The sequence below is a fragment of the Schistocerca nitens genome, chromosome 1, assembly GCF_023898315.1.
Source record: "Schistocerca nitens isolate TAMUIC-IGC-003100 chromosome 1, iqSchNite1.1, whole genome shotgun sequence".
Lineage (NCBI taxonomy): Eukaryota > Metazoa > Arthropoda > Insecta > Orthoptera > Acrididae > Schistocerca > Schistocerca nitens.
The window spans coordinates 851,083,659-851,102,050 of record NC_064614.1 but is presented as its reverse complement, the minus strand read 5'-3'; the positions used below and the strand labels follow the sequence as shown (position 1 = coordinate 851,102,050).

The 18,392-nt window shown below is 38.0% G+C and overlaps 1 protein-coding gene across 3 annotated transcripts in view; it reads left to right on the top strand.

Moving 5' to 3' along the window:
• The window catches only part of LOC126263227 (tudor domain-containing protein 7A-like), a 212,706-nt gene extending 194,537 nt beyond the window's left edge, over positions 1 to 18,169 (top strand). For all 3 annotated transcript variants that reach the window (XM_049960324.1, XM_049960313.1, XM_049960320.1), the window contains exons 19-20: positions 12,305 to 12,456; positions 12,613 to 18,169. In XM_049960324.1, coding sequence (XP_049816281.1) covers positions 12,305 to 12,456; positions 12,613 to 12,848 — 388 coding nt within the window. In that variant the 3' untranslated portion in view covers positions 12,849 to 18,169. The remainder of the gene's footprint in view (positions 1 to 12,304; positions 12,457 to 12,612) is intronic.
• The last annotated feature ends 223 nt before the right edge of the window (positions 18,170 to 18,392 follow it).

Genomic DNA, 18,392 nt, shown 5'->3' with positions numbered 1-18,392 from the left:
GGCATTTTGTTCCTGCCAATCAAACTTTCTGGAATGATTTGCACCACACCAACTCTCATCAGTGTAATAAACAGTCCATCCCATGTTATGCAAATGGCTTGTTTCCCCCAAAAACATATCCCTTTTTCCTGCTGCTTGGTTGTTTTCTATCAGCACAGGTTATTTTGTATAACTTTTTGTATCTGAAGCACAGTTTTCAAACAGCACACCAAAGGATTGTTTCACTCACACCAGGAAAATTTTCCACTTCAGTCTTCAACTTTTCCAACACGGCTGCCACTGTTGGAAACAGCTTTTCCACATCTTCATATGACTCCCTTTATAAACTTATGCAATACCAACTTCTGTCGCCTGCCAGAACTCTTTTTTGATGATACAAGACATGAAGTTTCTTTATATTTTCTCGAAATTCACTTCACTGTACTTTCACTAACACAGAGACATTTAGGAGTTCTGTTTACTGGCTGTGATATGGAACTGCTCGTGCCCTTTTTTTTTTAGGCCTCAAAGTAAACACATTCACTGATCACCACAGAGTTTTCACAACTCTGTAAATGATACATGGTTTCACACAAGTACAAGGCAACTAATGTTACAAGCACTGTCTTACATGAATAAACAACAATAAATGGGAGAAAGATTGTTTCCTATCCAACCAGAATCCATGACTAAAACACTGCGACAGTGAACAATGAAGTGGAAATACTGTTCACAGATCTGGCAACATAACCCACACAGGCACACAGCACTTAGAAATTAGCGATGTGATATTAGTGCTCTGTGTATATTTATTTGCATAAAAACATAACAGCTTTGAAAAGCAATAACAGAGATTGCATTTACCCTTTTCTTCTTGTTAATACCACAGTTACGTGAATGCAGCAATGTATGCTCATGATTATTTGGACAAAATGACTAACTGGAAAGCAATGACAGTTAGTCTGAATTCTGTGGTGTTCCGGAAATTGTCCTTGTTGAGTGATTAAAGAAGGATAGATGGTGATTTTGACAAAATTTATAGAGGGGATGACGAATGGCAGTAGTTAACAGATGAGTAAGAAAAGCAATCCCATAATGTTTGAATACAGCGTTAGTAGTGTGCTGCTTGACATAGTCATGTTAATTAATATTTAGGTGTAACATTGCAAAGCAATATGAAATGGGAGTAGCATGTAAGCATTATCTTGTATCTTGGTCCTTACAAGGTGGCAAGGACAGCTTGTAACAATGTTTGTTCACAGGTTGCAATGAAAGGTACACTTTATCAGCATATACACAAATGAGCAATTAACAGCTCGGACATAAAGCAGGAAATAATACCCGGAAGTAATACTCACTTCTGGTAGAATGATAATGTCTCACTGTAGGTAATAAAATCTCACTGTTGTCCTTCATTGGTGTCTGATAGATGTCCTGGGCAGTGGTCGGCCCGATGTCCAGATGGGTGTTTGGCTCGGTCGGGTGCAGGCCGGGTGGTGTGTTTGTTGGAGTCCTGAGCTGCACTGGGCCAGTGTCTGGTTGGTGATCTGGATGGTGTGGAAAGACTGCTGCTGAAGATGCTACCAACAGATGAGCTGCAGGGGACAACTGGTGTTGAGCCCAGAGCATAAGTGCTGTTGGTCAGGTTGTGGACCTTCTTAAGTAATTCGGGGAAGGAATTCTGTGCAGTGTTGTGTAACATCCAGACACAGTGCCACTGCCGGCTGTGCACGCTGCTGGGATTTCTTGTGGAGGCTGCTGGAGCTTGGTGTGTACACAAAGTGACACGTTGCTGTTGATGCCTGCCATGGTTTGGAAGCAACTGATGTGTACAGCCATAATTGGGATTGCCATGTGTGCTTGGCTTCAACGAAGGGTATGATAATATGCTGGCTATGTCAAATCTGTCTTTGCCCAAAAGTGGAATGACATCTGGTGCACTACAGCTCTCAGTAATAAACTCTGCACAATCAAGGAGACTGCTGCGCTTTGGTGCTTCCTCCTTCTACTCCTGTTGGAAGGAGTCCACTGTTTTATGCCATCTATGCATTGGTCATACCAAGCCCACCCATTGTTTCCTCCTGTGTAACAAACCACCCCCACAATATGGTTGTGGAGCCATACAGACTGGATCCCACATATTAGTGGGATGTCCCCTACTTTTGACCCTTCGTGCTAAGTGTAGTCTTCCTTAATTTTAATAATAGCAGACAGTTCATGGATTGTTGAACTGGTCCTTAGTTTCCTCCATGAAAATGGTTATTTCCAGATATAAGGTTTTGCTTTACTCCTGGAGCAGGGACAGAGTGGTTGTGGTTGGGGCCTCTGTTCATGTTTTATTGGTCTCTGACACCTTAACCACTACCCTGTGGAAAGAACGCTTTTTCTCCAATTTTTAGATTTGTTCTAACCTTTTATGCCTTATACTATGTGTTTTCTAACTTCCTTGTTTTATAGTTTGATTTCCCTGACGACCTATCTACTTTTAATGGACCCTCTTTCTTCTGTGAGTAACTTTGGAGTCGTGGGACTGATGACTTCGCTGTTTGGGCTCATAAACCCTCTCAATTAATCAGTCTCAAAATTTGGCAGGAAAAATGTTAGAACTTGTCTGGAAATGAGGGAAATATCAGGGAATTTCAATTGGGGAAACTTGTGGCAACCCTCCTAAAAGAAGGGATCAGTTGATAGGACACATTGTGAGACATCAAGGGATCAACAGTTCAGTATTGGAAGGAAGTGTGCGGAAGTAAAAATTGTAGAGTGAGACAAAGAGATGGGTATAATAAGCATATTCAAAAGGATGCAGGTTGCAGCAGTTATACAGAGATGAAGAGGCTTGTACAGGATAGAGTAGCATGGAGAGCTCCATCAGAACCTGTCTTTGGACTGAAGACTACAATTACTACAAGTTCTGAGAAGAACCATTTGTTTGGTCTGACACAGCACGTTTGCTTTTTGAGATACTTTGAATCTGTCTTATGCTCAGGGGATCACAAGGTTGTTTGACTGTGCCAGTAATTTAGGGAGAACATTGGTTCACACACAATGATAGAAGAATACCAACACAATTGAAGAAACCACTGTTGCAGTTACATGATTTAAAAATCTAATGGCTGTGTCCATGTTGGAAACACGTACAACCAACTAGAGAATGTGATCATGACACAAACTATACTGTGCAACTCAGTAAAAGGGTTACATTTTCAAAACCCCTTATTTATCTCCCACTGCAACATAGGAATGTGAAATTTAACTCAAGGTGTCTACAGTCTTTCTCTTTAATGATGCAAAAGCAAGGCACTGTGTGACATCACCCTCGGGCTCGTTCACACTTCATACAGCAGGGTGTCGACATGTGAAAAAAGGCCTGAGACCAGAAGTTCATATGAGGTGTAAAGTGGGTTAATGATGTCACTTTGCTACCATATTTCACCATAATTCTGCCTAAGTATCACTGTGGACATGTCATGACACCCCTTCTTACACACATTTCACCCCTTCTTTTGATGCCTCTGCACTAGAGGTCAGTACTGCGATGCCCAGCGTTGAAATTGTGCCATTTTCTTTTGGGTAGGTGAGGTAAACATTTGAGACACACCGCTGTTCAGTATTGTCACACAAAGGCCTCAGGGTGGCTTAAAGAGCTCCAATAAAACCACCCCTTCCCTTGGGCTGTTGTTCACCACACATTTTGCAGTTGAAAACCACAGATCAGAGTGCAACAGGACTTACACCTCTTCTAAAAGGATATTGTGGGCCTGCCCCCATGGCTATCGTGCCAGCATCTAGGAATCATTGACGGCTGTCTCTGTAGAAGTGCCCAACAGAGATACGCGGGTGGTGCTGAACTGTTGGGTCTTAGAGGACCCTTTGCTGTTTTATTCCATCACTAGCTGCAGGGCCTGGCATTGCCCTGTGCCTTGTTGAAACACATAACAACATCTGTTATTACAATCTGCAATAAGTATCTCACTGTGTTTTTGCAGAATTAATCTTCTATTGTTTCAGCTCACTTTTCACTATTTCAAGTTGGGCTGTGTTTGATCATGACTCAGATTGTTCGAACAGTTTATGTCACAGTTTGAGAAATCTCGGGTTCTGTTCGATCTTTTGATTGGCCCACAATCCACTGACCTTTGTTGGTTCTTTATACATGATCTGCCTTAGCTTTTGTATGGCATTGTGGATTTCAATAATAAATTAACTGTAGAATATGTCAAATGGAACAATCACAACTTATCAATAAATAGGACTTTGCAATCCTGTTTCTGTCAAATTCTGGAGATTTCAGTTGTCCTGGAATAGAGTGATGTCCGATGGTACTATCTCCAAGTTGGGTACCGATACTGTATTTTATTCTTGCAATATGAATTACAGTCAGTTTACCATGAAATGTTTTGTTTGTCAGGCATTTAATTTTTCATTAATTTTCTTCATTGTTTCATCTGCATTTAGAAATTTGAAGTAAATTGGTCATGAACTTTGAAGTAAATTGGCCAATTACTTTTCCAGATGTTTGGTAATAATGTTTCCATTTGCCTTAATGTTCATTAGCAGGCCATGTAGAAATTTGAAGTAAATCAGCCAAGAATTTTATACACTTTTTATAACCTGTCCCCTTTGTACATTACATGCATGTATGTTTAAAGTCAGATTACGAAATTTTATGTAGGCAGTGATCTTCCACTGAAGGTAAAGTGTGCAGCATTTCATCAAGTTCAGAAAATGCCCCCCCCCCCCCCCCCCCCCCACCACCACCACCACCACCACCACCACCGTCGTGTGATCACGCCACAGGAGGGTGTGAAACAGAAGTGCCAAAAAAGCATAAACACCCTTTACGCTGCTTTGGATCATCTACAGATTCCATCAAATGGTTTTGAATGATCTGTAGTTTTCCTCCCTGCACACCAGAGCAAAAATTGCATTTGTGTTACATTTCAAAGGGGTGCAGTTATGTTCGGTGGGGTTACAGGCCCACATTGCTTTAGAGAAGGGTTGAATCATTTGGGGAGGTGGGGTTCTGTTGCTCATTGCAGTGCAAACTCTTGTTTTTGACCTCAAAATGTGTGGGAATCAACATCCCAAGGGAAGGGGTGGTTTCAGTGGTGCCATTTATGCCACTGCGTGAGACGACTTAGTGTTGATGTTGAGTGATGGTGTCCTTCAAATGTTGTCATTGGACACCTACAAACAAGTGCATGATTTCAGTGGTGGGCATTGCAGTTCCAACCTCCATTGCAGAGGTGTCGAATAAAAGGGTGAATTATGTATGGGTAAAGGGATGTAACAACCTTCCAATTGTGTAAAATGTCCATGATGATGTTGGGCAGAATTTTGGTGACATTTGGAGCCAGTGTGACATTATTAATCCACCTTACACCTCACATGAAATTCTGAACCCTGGTCTTGCTTTTGCACATGTTGACATATTGTAGTTTGAAGCTTCGTGGACCGTGAGAGTGATGTTGCAGGGTGCCATGCTTTTGTACCATTATAGAAGAAGGTTGTAGGCACATATAAGTCAAATTTCACACTTGAGGGACAATAGAAGACAATTTGGGTTTTTCTTTTGAAAAAGTGACCCTTTAATTGTGTTGCGCATTTTATGATTCAATGTATTGATATTGCTACATATAGTCCTTATTGTGGTAGATGCCTTTAGCAAGCTTCTGTTCATGGTGCCCATGTGCTAAATCACAACATCTAGCACTGTCGAGACTCTCATGTCAACCTTTTGCATCGAAGGGTTACCTGTGGTCCCAGTTTTGGACAATGGGCCACAGTTCACCTCGTTGGAATTTCAGCAGTTTTGGGCAGTAAACCGGATAAATTCTCCATCCACAACCTCTACTTCTTTTTCAATCACAGTATCTTTGCTAATAAAGGATTGGTTTTCTTTATTTTGCAGTCACAGCTCTGTACTTCCTACATAATAATAATAGCACAAAAATTTTCACAGCACAAATAAAATTTTAAGAACAGTTCGGTGATGGACAAGCTGTGTTAACATTGCCCCCTGTATATCAAATTATAGGTGATTTAATTTAGTTTATATAACATTGAAAGAAGAAAATAACTGTCTGCAATTTTGGGACTATCGTTGATCAGTTCATTATATACTTTTAAAGAAATTTCTTCATTTTCCTTAGTCGTGTAACTTTTATCATTTTTTACTACGTTCCAAATAAGTCTTGTCTTACTGCTGGAGAAGCTTGGTTTTTGAACCATGTCATCATCAGTATCCTGTGATGTTACGTAGAGCTTTGTCATAATCTTGCAGCTAATTCTAATTCGAAGGATTTAGGTTCTTTTATCTGCTTCCACTAATTAATTGCTTATGACAACAGGTATCAGAGTAGTGTATAACTGTGTTACAGAATATGTTAATATAGGTGTACCCTGAAAGATTAAACAAAAATCACCGCTTACAAGGAGAGGTCCCCAGCACTGGGTTCAACTATTTGAAACCATGTTCACAGTAATGTAAAATCCAGGATGGAAAGTAACATTATTACAAGAAGGAGAGTTGCTACTTACCATATAGTGAAGATGCTGAGTCACGGATAGACACAACAGAAAGAAGAAAAATTAATTAATTCTGAAAGTCTTGTTGTTGTGCCTATCCACGACTCAGCATCTCCACTATATGGTGAGTAGCAACTTTCTGTCTCATAATATTGTTACACTGTGTGTAGCCATTCACCCTGGTGGGCCCTCATTTGCGAGTAATTGACAAAGAAAGAAAAATCAGAATTTTTGTGACGCTCAGTAGCTTTTTAAAAGTAGTATCAAACTTTCATCTTAATCATCGTATCAACTTCATAATTCACTCTCCTTTTTCGTCGTGTCCTCCTTTTTCCATGGGAAATCTTTCATCACATGATTTTTTAAAATTAATTCTCTGTATTAATTTACGTTTAATTTCTCTTGTTTCATCATCCTATTCCTCATTTTGTTTGAATGAGATTTTAGTTATAATCCCTTTCTTCATTTAAATCTTTGTCTGCGGATTTTGCCCGTAGTGCAGCAGGAATTTGGGCTATGTGTTAAATGCTCATTTGGCACTTGCCATCCAAAAAGAAATGCACATCTTGTAATGAAAAATGCATTTTTGACCCATCGCACAGTCAATACAGATACATTATTTAATCTTTTGTTTTTTATCCATACATTGGCATTTTAAAAAGTGTAAATATTGTAATAGAAAACTATAATGAAATTCGTATTCACAAAAATTCTGTTTGGGGAAAGAAAGATATAAAGAAAAAAGAGAACAAATAAGAAATCATAATATTATTAAAATTATGTGACATGTGACAGAGGAATTGAAATAAAAAAAAAATACATTTAAACCAATTTAATTGAAGAAAAATATGATCAAAGTCATTTCAATAACGATTTAAAAATTAAAAAAAGTAAAGCACTCAATAAGAATCAAGTCCATAAACTGCATGTGAAGGCCTTAACCTATCCATTACCCCATGCAACTAGTCCATACAATATTACTATTTTAATGCTGCTGAGTGTCATGTAAAATTTCAAAACCTTTTTCTTTGGTTACTCACAAACAAGGGCCAATCAAGGTATATGCCTGCAGTTTGTGTTATCTAGGATTTTAACTGACATCACCATGTAGATGGTTTCAAAAAGTCGCTCCCCCTGCTGCGGGCCTCTCCTTGTTAGTTGTTGTTGTTGTGGTCTTCAGTCCTGAGACTGGTTTGATGCAGCTCTCCATGGTACTCTATCCTGTGCAAGCTTCTTCATCTCCCAGTACCTACTGCAACCTACATCCTTCTGAATCTGCTTAGTGTATTCATCTCTTGGTCTCCCTCTACGATTTTTACCCTCCACGCTGCCCTCCAATACTAAATTGGTGATCCCTTGATGCCTCAGAACATGTCCTACCAACCGATCCCTTCTTCTGGTCAAGTTGTGCCACAAACTCCTCTTCTCCCCAATCCTATTCAGTACCTCCTCACTATGTGATCTACCCATCTAATCTTCAGCATTCTTCTGTAGCACCACATTTCGAAAGCTTCTATTCTCTTCTTGTCCAAACTATTTACCGTCCATGTTTCACTTCCATACATGGCTACACTCCATACAAACACTTTCAGAAACGACTTCCTGACACTTAAATCTATACTCGATGTTAACAAATTTCTCTTCTTCAGAAACGCTTTCCTTGCCATTGCCAGTCTACATTTTATATCCTCTCTACTTCGACCATCATCAGTTATTTTGCTCCCCAAATAGCAAAACTCCTTTACTACTTTAAGTGTCTCATTTCCTAATCTAATACCCTCAACATCACCCAACTTAATTCAACTACATTCCATTATCCTCATTTTGCTTTTGTTGATGTTCATCTTATATCCTCCCTTCAAGACACCAGCCATTCCGTTCAACTGCTCTTCCAAGTCTTTTGCCGTCTCTGACGGAATTACAATGTCATCGGCGAACCTCAAAGTTTTTATTTCTTCTCCATGGATTTTAATACCTACTCCGAATTTTTCTTTTGTTTCCTTTAGTGCTGGCTCCATATACAGATTGAATAACATCGGGGAGAGGCTACAACCCTGTCTTACTCCCTTCCCAACCACTGCTTCCCTTTCATGTCCCTCGACTCTTATAACTGCCATCTGGTTTCTGTACAAATTGTAAATAGCCTTTCGCTCCCTGTATTTTACCCCTGCCACCTTTAGAATTTGAAAGAGAGTATTCCAGTCAACATTGTCAAAAGCTTTCTTTAAGTCCACAAATGCTAGAAACATAGGTTTGCCTTTCCTTAATCTTTCTTCTAAGATAAGTCGTAGGGTCAGTATTGCCTCACGTGTTCCAGTATTTCTACAGAATCCAAACTGATCTTCCCCGAGGTCGGCTTCTACTAGTTTTTCCATTCGTCTGTAAAGAATTCGTGTTAGTATTTTGCAGCTGTGGCTTATTAAACTTATAGTTCGGTAATTCTCACATCTGTCAACACCTGCTTTCTTTGGGATTGGAATTATTATATTCTTCTTGAAGTCTGAGGGTATTTCGCCTGTTTCATACATCTTGCTCACCAGATGGTAGAGTTTTGTCAGGACTGGCTCTCCCAAGGCCGTCAGTAGTTCCAATGGAATGTTGTCTACTCCGGGGGCCTTGTTTCGACTCTGGTCTTTCAGTGCTCTGTCAAACTCTTCACGCAGTTCAGTGCTCTGTCAAACTCTTCACGCAGTATCATATCTCCCATTGCATCTTCATCTACATCCTCTTCCATTTCCATAATATTGTCCTCAAGTACATCGCCCTTGTATAGACCCTCTATATACTCCTTCCACCTTTCTGCTTTCCCTTCTTTGCTTAGAACTGGGTTTCCATATGAACTCTTGATGTTCATACAAGTGGTTCTCTTTTCTCCAAAGGTCTCTTTAATTTTCCTGTAGGCAGCATCTATCTTACCCCTAGTGAGATAAGCCTCTACATCCTTACATTTGTCCTCTAGCCATCCCTGCTTAGCCATTTTGCACTTCCTGTCGATCTCATTTTTGAGACATTTGTATTCCTTTTTGCCTGCTTCATTTACTGCATTTTTATATTTTCTCCTTTCATCAATTAAATTCAATATTTCTTCTGTTACCCAAGGATTTCTACTAGCCCTCGTCTTTTTACCTACTTGATCCTCTGCTGCCTTCACTACTTCATCCCTCAAAGCTACCCATTCTTCTTCTACTGTATTTCTTTCCCCCATTCCTGTCAATTGTTCCCTTATGCTCTCCCTGAAACTCTGTACAACCTCTGCTTCTTTCAATTTATCCAGGTCCCATCTCCTTAAATTCCCACCTTTTTGCAATTTCTTCAGTTTTAATCGACAGTTCATAACCAATAGATTGTGGTCAGAGTCCCCATCTGCCCCTGGAAATGTCTTACAAATTAAAACCTGGTTCCTAAATCTCTGTCTTACCATTATATAATCTATCTGATACCTTTTAGTATCTCCAGGGTTCTTCCATGTATACAACCTTCTATCATGATTCTTAAACCAAGTGTTGGCTATGATTAAGTTGTGCTCTGTGCAAAATTCTACCAGGCGGCTTCCTCTTTCATTTCTTAGCCCGAATCCATATTCACTTACTACGTTTCCTTCTCTCCCTTTTCCTACACTCGAATTCCAGTCACCCATGACTATTAAATTTTCGTCTCCCTTCACTATCTGAATAATTTCTTTTATTTCCTCATACATTTCTTCAATTTCTTCGTCATCTGCAGAGCTAGTTGGCATATAAACTTGTACTACTGTAGTAGGTGTGGGCTTCGTATCTATCTTGGCCACAATAATGCGTTCACTATGCTGTTTGTAGTAGCTTACCCGCATTCCTATTTTCCTATTCATTATTAAACCTACTCCTGCATTACCCCTATTTGACTTTGTGTTTATAACCCTGTAGTCACCTGACCAGAAGTCTTGTTCCTCCTGCCACCGAACTTCACTAATTCCCACTATATCTAACTTTAACCTATCCATTTCCCTTTTCAAATTTTCTAACCTACCTGCCCGATTAAGGGACCTGACATTCCACGCTCCGATCCGTAGAACGCGTTTTCTTTCTCCTGATAACGACATCCTCTTGAGTAGTCCCCGCCCGGAGATCCGAATGGGGGACTATTTTACCTCCGGAATATTTTACCCAAGAGGACGCCATCATCATTTAATCATACAGTAAAGCTGCATGCCCTCGGGAAAAATTACAGCCGTAGTTTCCCCTTGCTTTCAGCCGTTCGCAGTACCAGCACAGCAAGGCCGTTTTGGTTATTGTTACAAGGCCAGATCAGTCAATCATCCAGACTGTTGCCCTTGCAACTACTGAAAAGGCTGCTGCCCCTCTTCAGGAACCACACGTTTGTCTGGCCTCTCAACAGATACCCCTCCGTTGTGGTTGTACCTACGGTACGGCTATCTGTATCGCTGAGGCCCGCAAGCCTCCCCACCAACGGCAAGGTCCATGGTTCATGGGGGGGGGGGGGGGGTCCTTGTTAGTATTACGTTATTTTCCTTGGAAATTGAGAAGTGTAATGCATAAAGTTATTTCATAAATAAAGCAAAATCAGTGAGTATTAATGTTTTTGTATTTGTACTAGCTGAATACCGGTCATGTCTGTATGTATTTATTTCAGTCTTCTATTAGTCCATTTCCTCTTCCTCCTTGTTCTCTGTCCTCTCACAGTCCATTGTCAGTCTCCTCCTCCTCCTCCTCCTCTTCTTCTTCTTCTCTCTTTCCATCTCCTCCTCCCATCTATTTATCCTCATTCTTATCTGAACACAGGCGCGCGCGCGTGCGTGCGTGCGTGCGTGCGTGTGTGTGTGTGTGTGTGTGTGTGTGTGTGTGTGTTTTCTCCACATCTCCTCCTAAACCCCTGATAGTTTTCAACCACCTGTAGTAACTGACAGCATATTTAAACTTGTCCCATGTTGATAGGGTAGTCATAACAATGTTTGCCTTCCCTATTTCATAAGGAATACATTTATGTATGGTTCACATATTTTGATGTGTGGTTCACATATTTTGGTAGCTGTGGCAATTGAAATGTTGCATAAAAGATTTATTTTGATTTCATTAAAATGCATGTAAGATTAAATAAATATATATATATTTATGTCTAAAAACAAAGATGATGTGACTTACCAAATGAAAGCGCTGGCAGGTTGATACACACAAGCAAACACAACCATACACACAAAATTCAAGCTTTCGCAACCAACTGTTGCTTCATCAGGAAAGAGGGAAGGAGGGGGAAAGACGAAAGGATGTGGGTTTTATGGGAGAGGGTAAGGAGTCATTCCAATCCTGGGAGCGGAAAGACTTACCTTAGGGGGAAAAAAGGACAGGTATACACTCGCGCACACACACACATATCCATCCGCACATACACAGACACAAGCAGACATTTGTAAAACTCTTTGCCTTTACAAATGTCTGCTTGTGTCTGTGTATGTGCGGATGGGTATGTGTGTGTGTGTGTGTGCGCGAGTGTATACCTGTCCTTTTTTCCCCCTAAGGTAAGTCTTTCCGCTCCCAGGATTGGAATGACTCCTTACCCTCTCCCTTAAAACCCACATCCTTTCGTCTTTCCCTCTCCTTCCCTCTTTCCTGATGAAGCAACCGTTGGTTGCGAAAGCTTGAATTTTGTGTGTATGTTCGTGTTTGTTTGTTTGTCTATCAACGTGCCAGCACTTTCGTTTGGTAAGTCACATCATCTTTGTTTTTAGATATATTTTTCCCACGTGGAAAGTTTCCCTCTATTATATTCAATATATATTTATATATGTATTTGTTTTCAGAGGCAAAGTCATAAGCGTTATGAGCGATTCAGTAATTTCTGTGTACTTCTGCGACTATGGTGATGTCTCAGTCCTCTCCCGTGAAAAGTTCAGACTGCTGGCAGATGAATTTAAGACTCTGCCACATCAAGCAATAAAGGCAAAATTATGTGGTTAGTATTTCAAACAGGTTTCATGTTATTTGAACTGTATAACATGTAAAGTTATAAAATTATTATATTTGGTGCAGTAGGTGATCTTCATTGACTACGATGTATAGAAATGCAATTTCTCCTTTGATTTGTTGCTCATTTACCTGTTTTTTGCAGCTGTAAAACCAATTCATGGAGACTGGTCTGTGGAGGACTGTCTATTGTTCCAGAGCTTGGTGGTGGAGAAACAGTTTCCATCTTTGGTTTTGGATACAGGTCCAGATATTGTAAATCCTCATGATACTGTTCTGGGATTAAAATTAATAGATACGTCAGGAGAAAAAGATTTTTGCATTGATGATTTGCTTGTAAATCAGAACCGTGCAGTACTCGTTTCCAAGGAGCAGCTTTAAATATGCATTCCAATTTATGTCTATGTTGCTTAGAACTTGCATTAGGATGCAGTTAGTATTTATGTCAGTGGTTGACAAATAATACTTGCACTGCAGATTCCGACTGAAAATAATGTTGCTCACAAAACTTCCATTATTTATGTTTACTTGTTATGGTAAATATGTATTGTAATGAAATGTGTAGTTATTTATTATTTCTGTAATGAGAATGTAAAACTTCATTTCCTGTTTAACCTGTTTTCAGTATATGTTATATGGTTATAACCAGTTTGTGTGGAATATGATCTGACTTCGTGTTTCCATTTTTACTGAAATATTGAAGGGGGAGGGGGTTTCAGAAAGATCAAAGCATTCTGTGTTTTGCTTGAATCTTTATTTCTTCATTAAACACTTTCTCATAACTGAATGTTGTCTTGCTTACAAATCTTTTCTTTGTTTGGAAAGTTAATTGTTTCAAAATGTTACATTTAAAACAAGTTGATAACTGGTCAAGTGTGAAATAAGAATTAAACCAGCTAAATGTGGTTGTACAAGTGAACAGTGAAAATTATGAATTATTGTGAAACAGAGCACATTCTTGATTAAACAACAGAAAGGTAAAGCTAGGGAAAAGTAACAAAATTAGATATGAACCACCCATAATTTTAATGCAACCGACATGTTATATTCCATGTTGGGGGAAAAATAGAATTCTGTTAGTGCAAAGTAGAAATTGAAAACTGTAAATCCAGGGCATTGGTCACTACCAAGGATGACTGGAAGGCACCTTAACTGACATTATTTTCATGTGTTTATCATTATCACACACAACCTATTTCATAAATACATTTTTTTATTTACTTTTTTTTCCTTTTTAAATTGCTGGATTTCTGTCGTGTAGGAAACAACGAACCAATATTTGATATTGAGTTGGCTGCCACATATCTCCTAGTTGTAGTATCAGATGTAAGACATTAAAATGCTCCTGCTATACAGCACATTAAAACTTTTATCAATTTGGGTCTTCCATATAAGTACCAAATAACGAAATTTTATTAATGTGGAACTTTCTTCAGTTTGTATGAGAGAAGCTAATGGCAAACTGAAGCTTTTGACTGAGTCCATAAGGTTTACTAGAATTGTGTAATTGGTAGTTCACTGCCCATCAACAGTAAGTACTTTTAGGTCTGGTCCAGCAGACAGAATAAATTTTTCCACTTGAAATCCATTGAGTTAGTACTCTTTAATATTTTTTATTTTATTTTTTTATTATTCATTCACATGGAATCCATTATACTGTGGATCTGTCAGAACGGCTTGCTAATTAGGAATTTCTCTTTCCACCAGTAGCACACTGCTGTTGTCCTGCTTACTTTCAGGTTCTTAGTTGTTCCGTTTATTTAAGGTTGTCTTCTATTCATTCACTCAAATCTCTATTCTACTTGTGAATGCTATTGGGAAATACTGTGGCATTCATTGCCTTTATAGTAGCTAGAAAATCTGTACTCATTTTGTTTTTAGCTCATGGAAAAATAATTATTTTGTAAATCCCAATTTTATTTTGTTTATGTGGATTGTCCAGGAAAACATTACTGTTTCTTGAGAACCTGATCGTGATTTACACTTATTGTGAGTTAAAAACATTTTATATTTCCTTAACTTTTTATCTTTCATTTGTGAATTATTTTTCTGCTGTGTTTTATTCGAGTCATATGAGCTGTTAAACAATTGTTTTCTGTCTCTATGTAAAGAAATGTGATATTTTGTATTTACTTGTACCAAAGTATTAGATATTCTTAAAATGTAGGTTAAAATGAGATTTAACGTTTGCTGCAATCTGTACTTTATGTACCAATGGACATTCTGTGAATGGAGAATTCATGGAAGGAACAAAAATAAACACACAAGAGATACAATATGTAGTAAAATTTCTGTATGGTTTAGCAGTTACCTTGCCGGTTTACTATTATTGTAAGATTCCCCCACATATGAACGATATTGTCATTTACGTAGCTTTCCTAATTTGCATTGCATTTTCAAAGCATTTTGACTGGCAGTATAATGTTGATATGTTGGTTGTAGGACAAGACTTGTAAGCCAAATCTGTTACCAAGTCTTGCTTTTACAATATGGAAAAATAAAATGTGTAGTTGATAGTTGAGTAGTGGTTTGAATAATGTTGTATATTTCTGATTCTGTACTAACACCACTCAGAACAGATGATCAGTGATGTGGAAGCTAAACTGGAGTCGATCAGGTTTCAGCAAATGTAACCCTCTTACAGAGAGATTTTTTAAAACATGGTTAATAATAATGATCTTACAATGATAGGTTTATACAGTTCTTTCGTAAGTGTAAGATGTAGCTTTGAATAAATGAACATCGAAGTATGTAGACAGGGTTTAGGGAGAACATTGCTTTTTAATTATGTATTTATTAAAAAATGTTCTGTGTGACGTGTACGTTGGTGTCCATCTGTACAATTTTCAGTCTTATGGACATCTTCAGTCTTCTGCCTGCATGGTCTGTTCCTGTTAAACAAATGCTTGCCATTTTGTTTCATATATTGCATTTTTTACGAAAATTGCTACATACAGTATATTTATGTGTTCATCAAAAGTAACATAATGAATATCATATTTCTTGTGTTGTTCATGGACCTGTGCTAGTGAATGTTTTGAAATTTTTGTATTCCACTATACTATTCATTTTTGTTAATTAGAGATACTTATCATTGACTACCATTGATTGTTCCTAAGTGCATGGGTTGTTCTGTTAAGCTTTATAGTATTATTATGTATTGGAAATGTAACTTTTAAGTTCTATGTTAGCTGTTTGCCTTCATATCTTTTAGCATATGTTGGGTAACATTTTTTTGTAGCTTTAAGATACTATTTTTAAATAAAGTATATTGTTTACATACATATTTTTACATATTTTATTTTCTGAAGCCAGTTGCTTCACACGTATCTTCGTTTTTAGTATACATTTATCATTGCGCCTTCTTTGGTGAAGTTCGAGGTGAACTTAAACGCGTGGTTTTACAGTAACTGCACAAAATAATATAGTGTACCATTCATTTTTATCTGACACTCCAGAATCAATTCAAGCTCAAGCAATCAGTTTTTCTTGCTGTGGTCTTTTTAATTAAAAAATAAATAAATGAATTTGGTTCCCGTATAAATTTTCAGGTGCATTCAAGTTATAACATTTCCATTTTCTCCCCCTCAAAATCTAATTGCACGAAAACTTGTCACTTCTTGACATAATCTCCCTGCAGCTATACACATTTTTCATGTTGATACCATAACTGCATGGCGAATACTTCTTTAGGGGTCTGGGGTGACGACTGGAAGATTGAGTCCCTGTCTCATCCATTGTCACAATCAATAAAATGAAAGTCCCATTCATGCTGCCCTAAAGCATCAACATTGCCTGCAACATACCATGTGCACAAACTTGTGAACGTCGATCAGCAGTCATGACACCCACCTGGAGGACACTTTTTGCCATTTTAAGTATCAAAAACAGTCCTCGCTCTAGCCACTGCTGCTAGAGTTCTGTATGTGTTAAAAGCTGCCATCTCTGTCACACATTCATGAGTGCTTGCACATTTAAAAATGAATTGCATCTTTCTATCTTCCTCCAGCACTCAGGAAAAATAAGTCAAGTGTTAAAACTTGAGTACATTTCATACTCATTCAAATTACATAATAGCCATTTATTGCATTCCCAAACCTTTGCTCCCTGCTCTGCCAATGCACTTACACATTCATCTTAAAAAATTTTATTTGGAAACTGTGGTTCAACCTCATGCAGCTGTTTATCTCATGACACATGGCATATTACATTTCAAGACATGTATGTGTCGATGTATTCCCCACACTGAATTGCACATAAAATGTAATTTCTCTCAAGAATGAGCAACACTGACTAATTTGTAAATATCACCAAGTTGCATTTTCTGACCCACCTAAAATTTCCTTAAGAATTACAAGGAAGAAGAGCCCAGACAGTGCCTCTGTTTAAATATTCCAATTACTCATAAAAACTTTTTTGTTTAATTAGTCTTCATTTGTAGGCCCGAAAATTTGCTGGGGCTAGGACTATAGTTTTCTGTGTTCAAGAGTTATCAGTGGTGAGTACAACGTAATACACACATTGTGAACAATAAGGATAGTATGCATTAGGGCTCCAGTAAATGTTGAGGAGACATGCAGAGAAATAAGCAGACATTAGTCCTTATTAGAGCTTCCAGAATTTCTCCCTCGTGCTTCTTTTTTGTGTATTTGCTGTGCAGCAGATTAAATTGGCACAGGGAATACTGCATGGAATGTAACAGATAATTGTTCCCTCTAAGCATGGTTAGGTCCCAACTTTCATTAAAAATTGTAACAAATCAATAATTATTTGCCTAATAATTTTTTTCCTTATGAGCAGTAGACCCTTGTTAATTAAGATTTTCGCTCTAGTGTAACTGTACCACATCCTAATCTGCTTGAATACCTACATCAGAAGAGAATTAACTTTGTAATATTGTAACCTTTTTTCAGTACTGCTCCTTTCTTTTGTTTGACCATATATTACCTTTTGTCTCCTTTTTACTTTTTTCTGAAAGCTATGGACATTATTTATCTTTTGTCTTAATAGTGTACCACCAGTACACTTCTATAGTTCTGCTGCAATGAAGTACTATTCAGCTGCATTGTTCATAAGTTATTTCCTAATTTGACTAACTTTTGTCACTTCCAGTGGTAGTGAGTCTGCATTTGGTACATCCACTCCCCATTATAGTCATACACTTCTTCGGTGGATGATAATCAAGTAGATTCTTGGAGTATTCAGTCTGGAAAGGGTAGTCTTCCTAGTTATTAATCATTTTGTCGCCTGTACCTATGAAGTCAAGGCTTGGGGTTTTGGTTTATTGTCAGATAAGTATGATATTGGCACAGTTCTATATGAGCTTTTGTAATGTGCAGATGCAATCAGTTTTATGTTGTATGTGATCCTTTTGTTTTTATTTCACAAATGGAGACATAAATAAATGACTTGAGTGTTGCTCCAAATCTATCTGAACAATTGTCTGGAAAAAAAAAGAAAAGAAACTGATAAAGCTACAATTAAACATGCCTGTAAAAGATGTAAAGTTTAAGTTGGAAACAGGAAGAAATGTCATTACCATAATTTGTGTTGTGAAATTTAATTTTGGCCCTTCATTTCTGTGAAGAAGTAGTCTTTCTGACTTTAATATTGTTTAATTACACAGTAATTCAAAGTTTATTTTCATAAGACTGATTAAAACAAATTGTGTAAACATGAATAAATTAAATGAATTGTTACAATCGGAATGCAATTAATCATTTAATTTTTATCTTTGAAGTTCCAAAAGTTACTGTGATGTAGCTTCTTAGTAACATAAAAACTGTGTGTGTGTGTGTGTGTGTGTGTGTGTGTGTGTGTGTGTGTGTGATGGAGTATCAAATTTTAAGCCTAACAAGGAGATACCTCCAGTGGTGGGATCAACTTTTTGAATCAACTGTATGGTGATGTAGGTTAAGGTTCTGG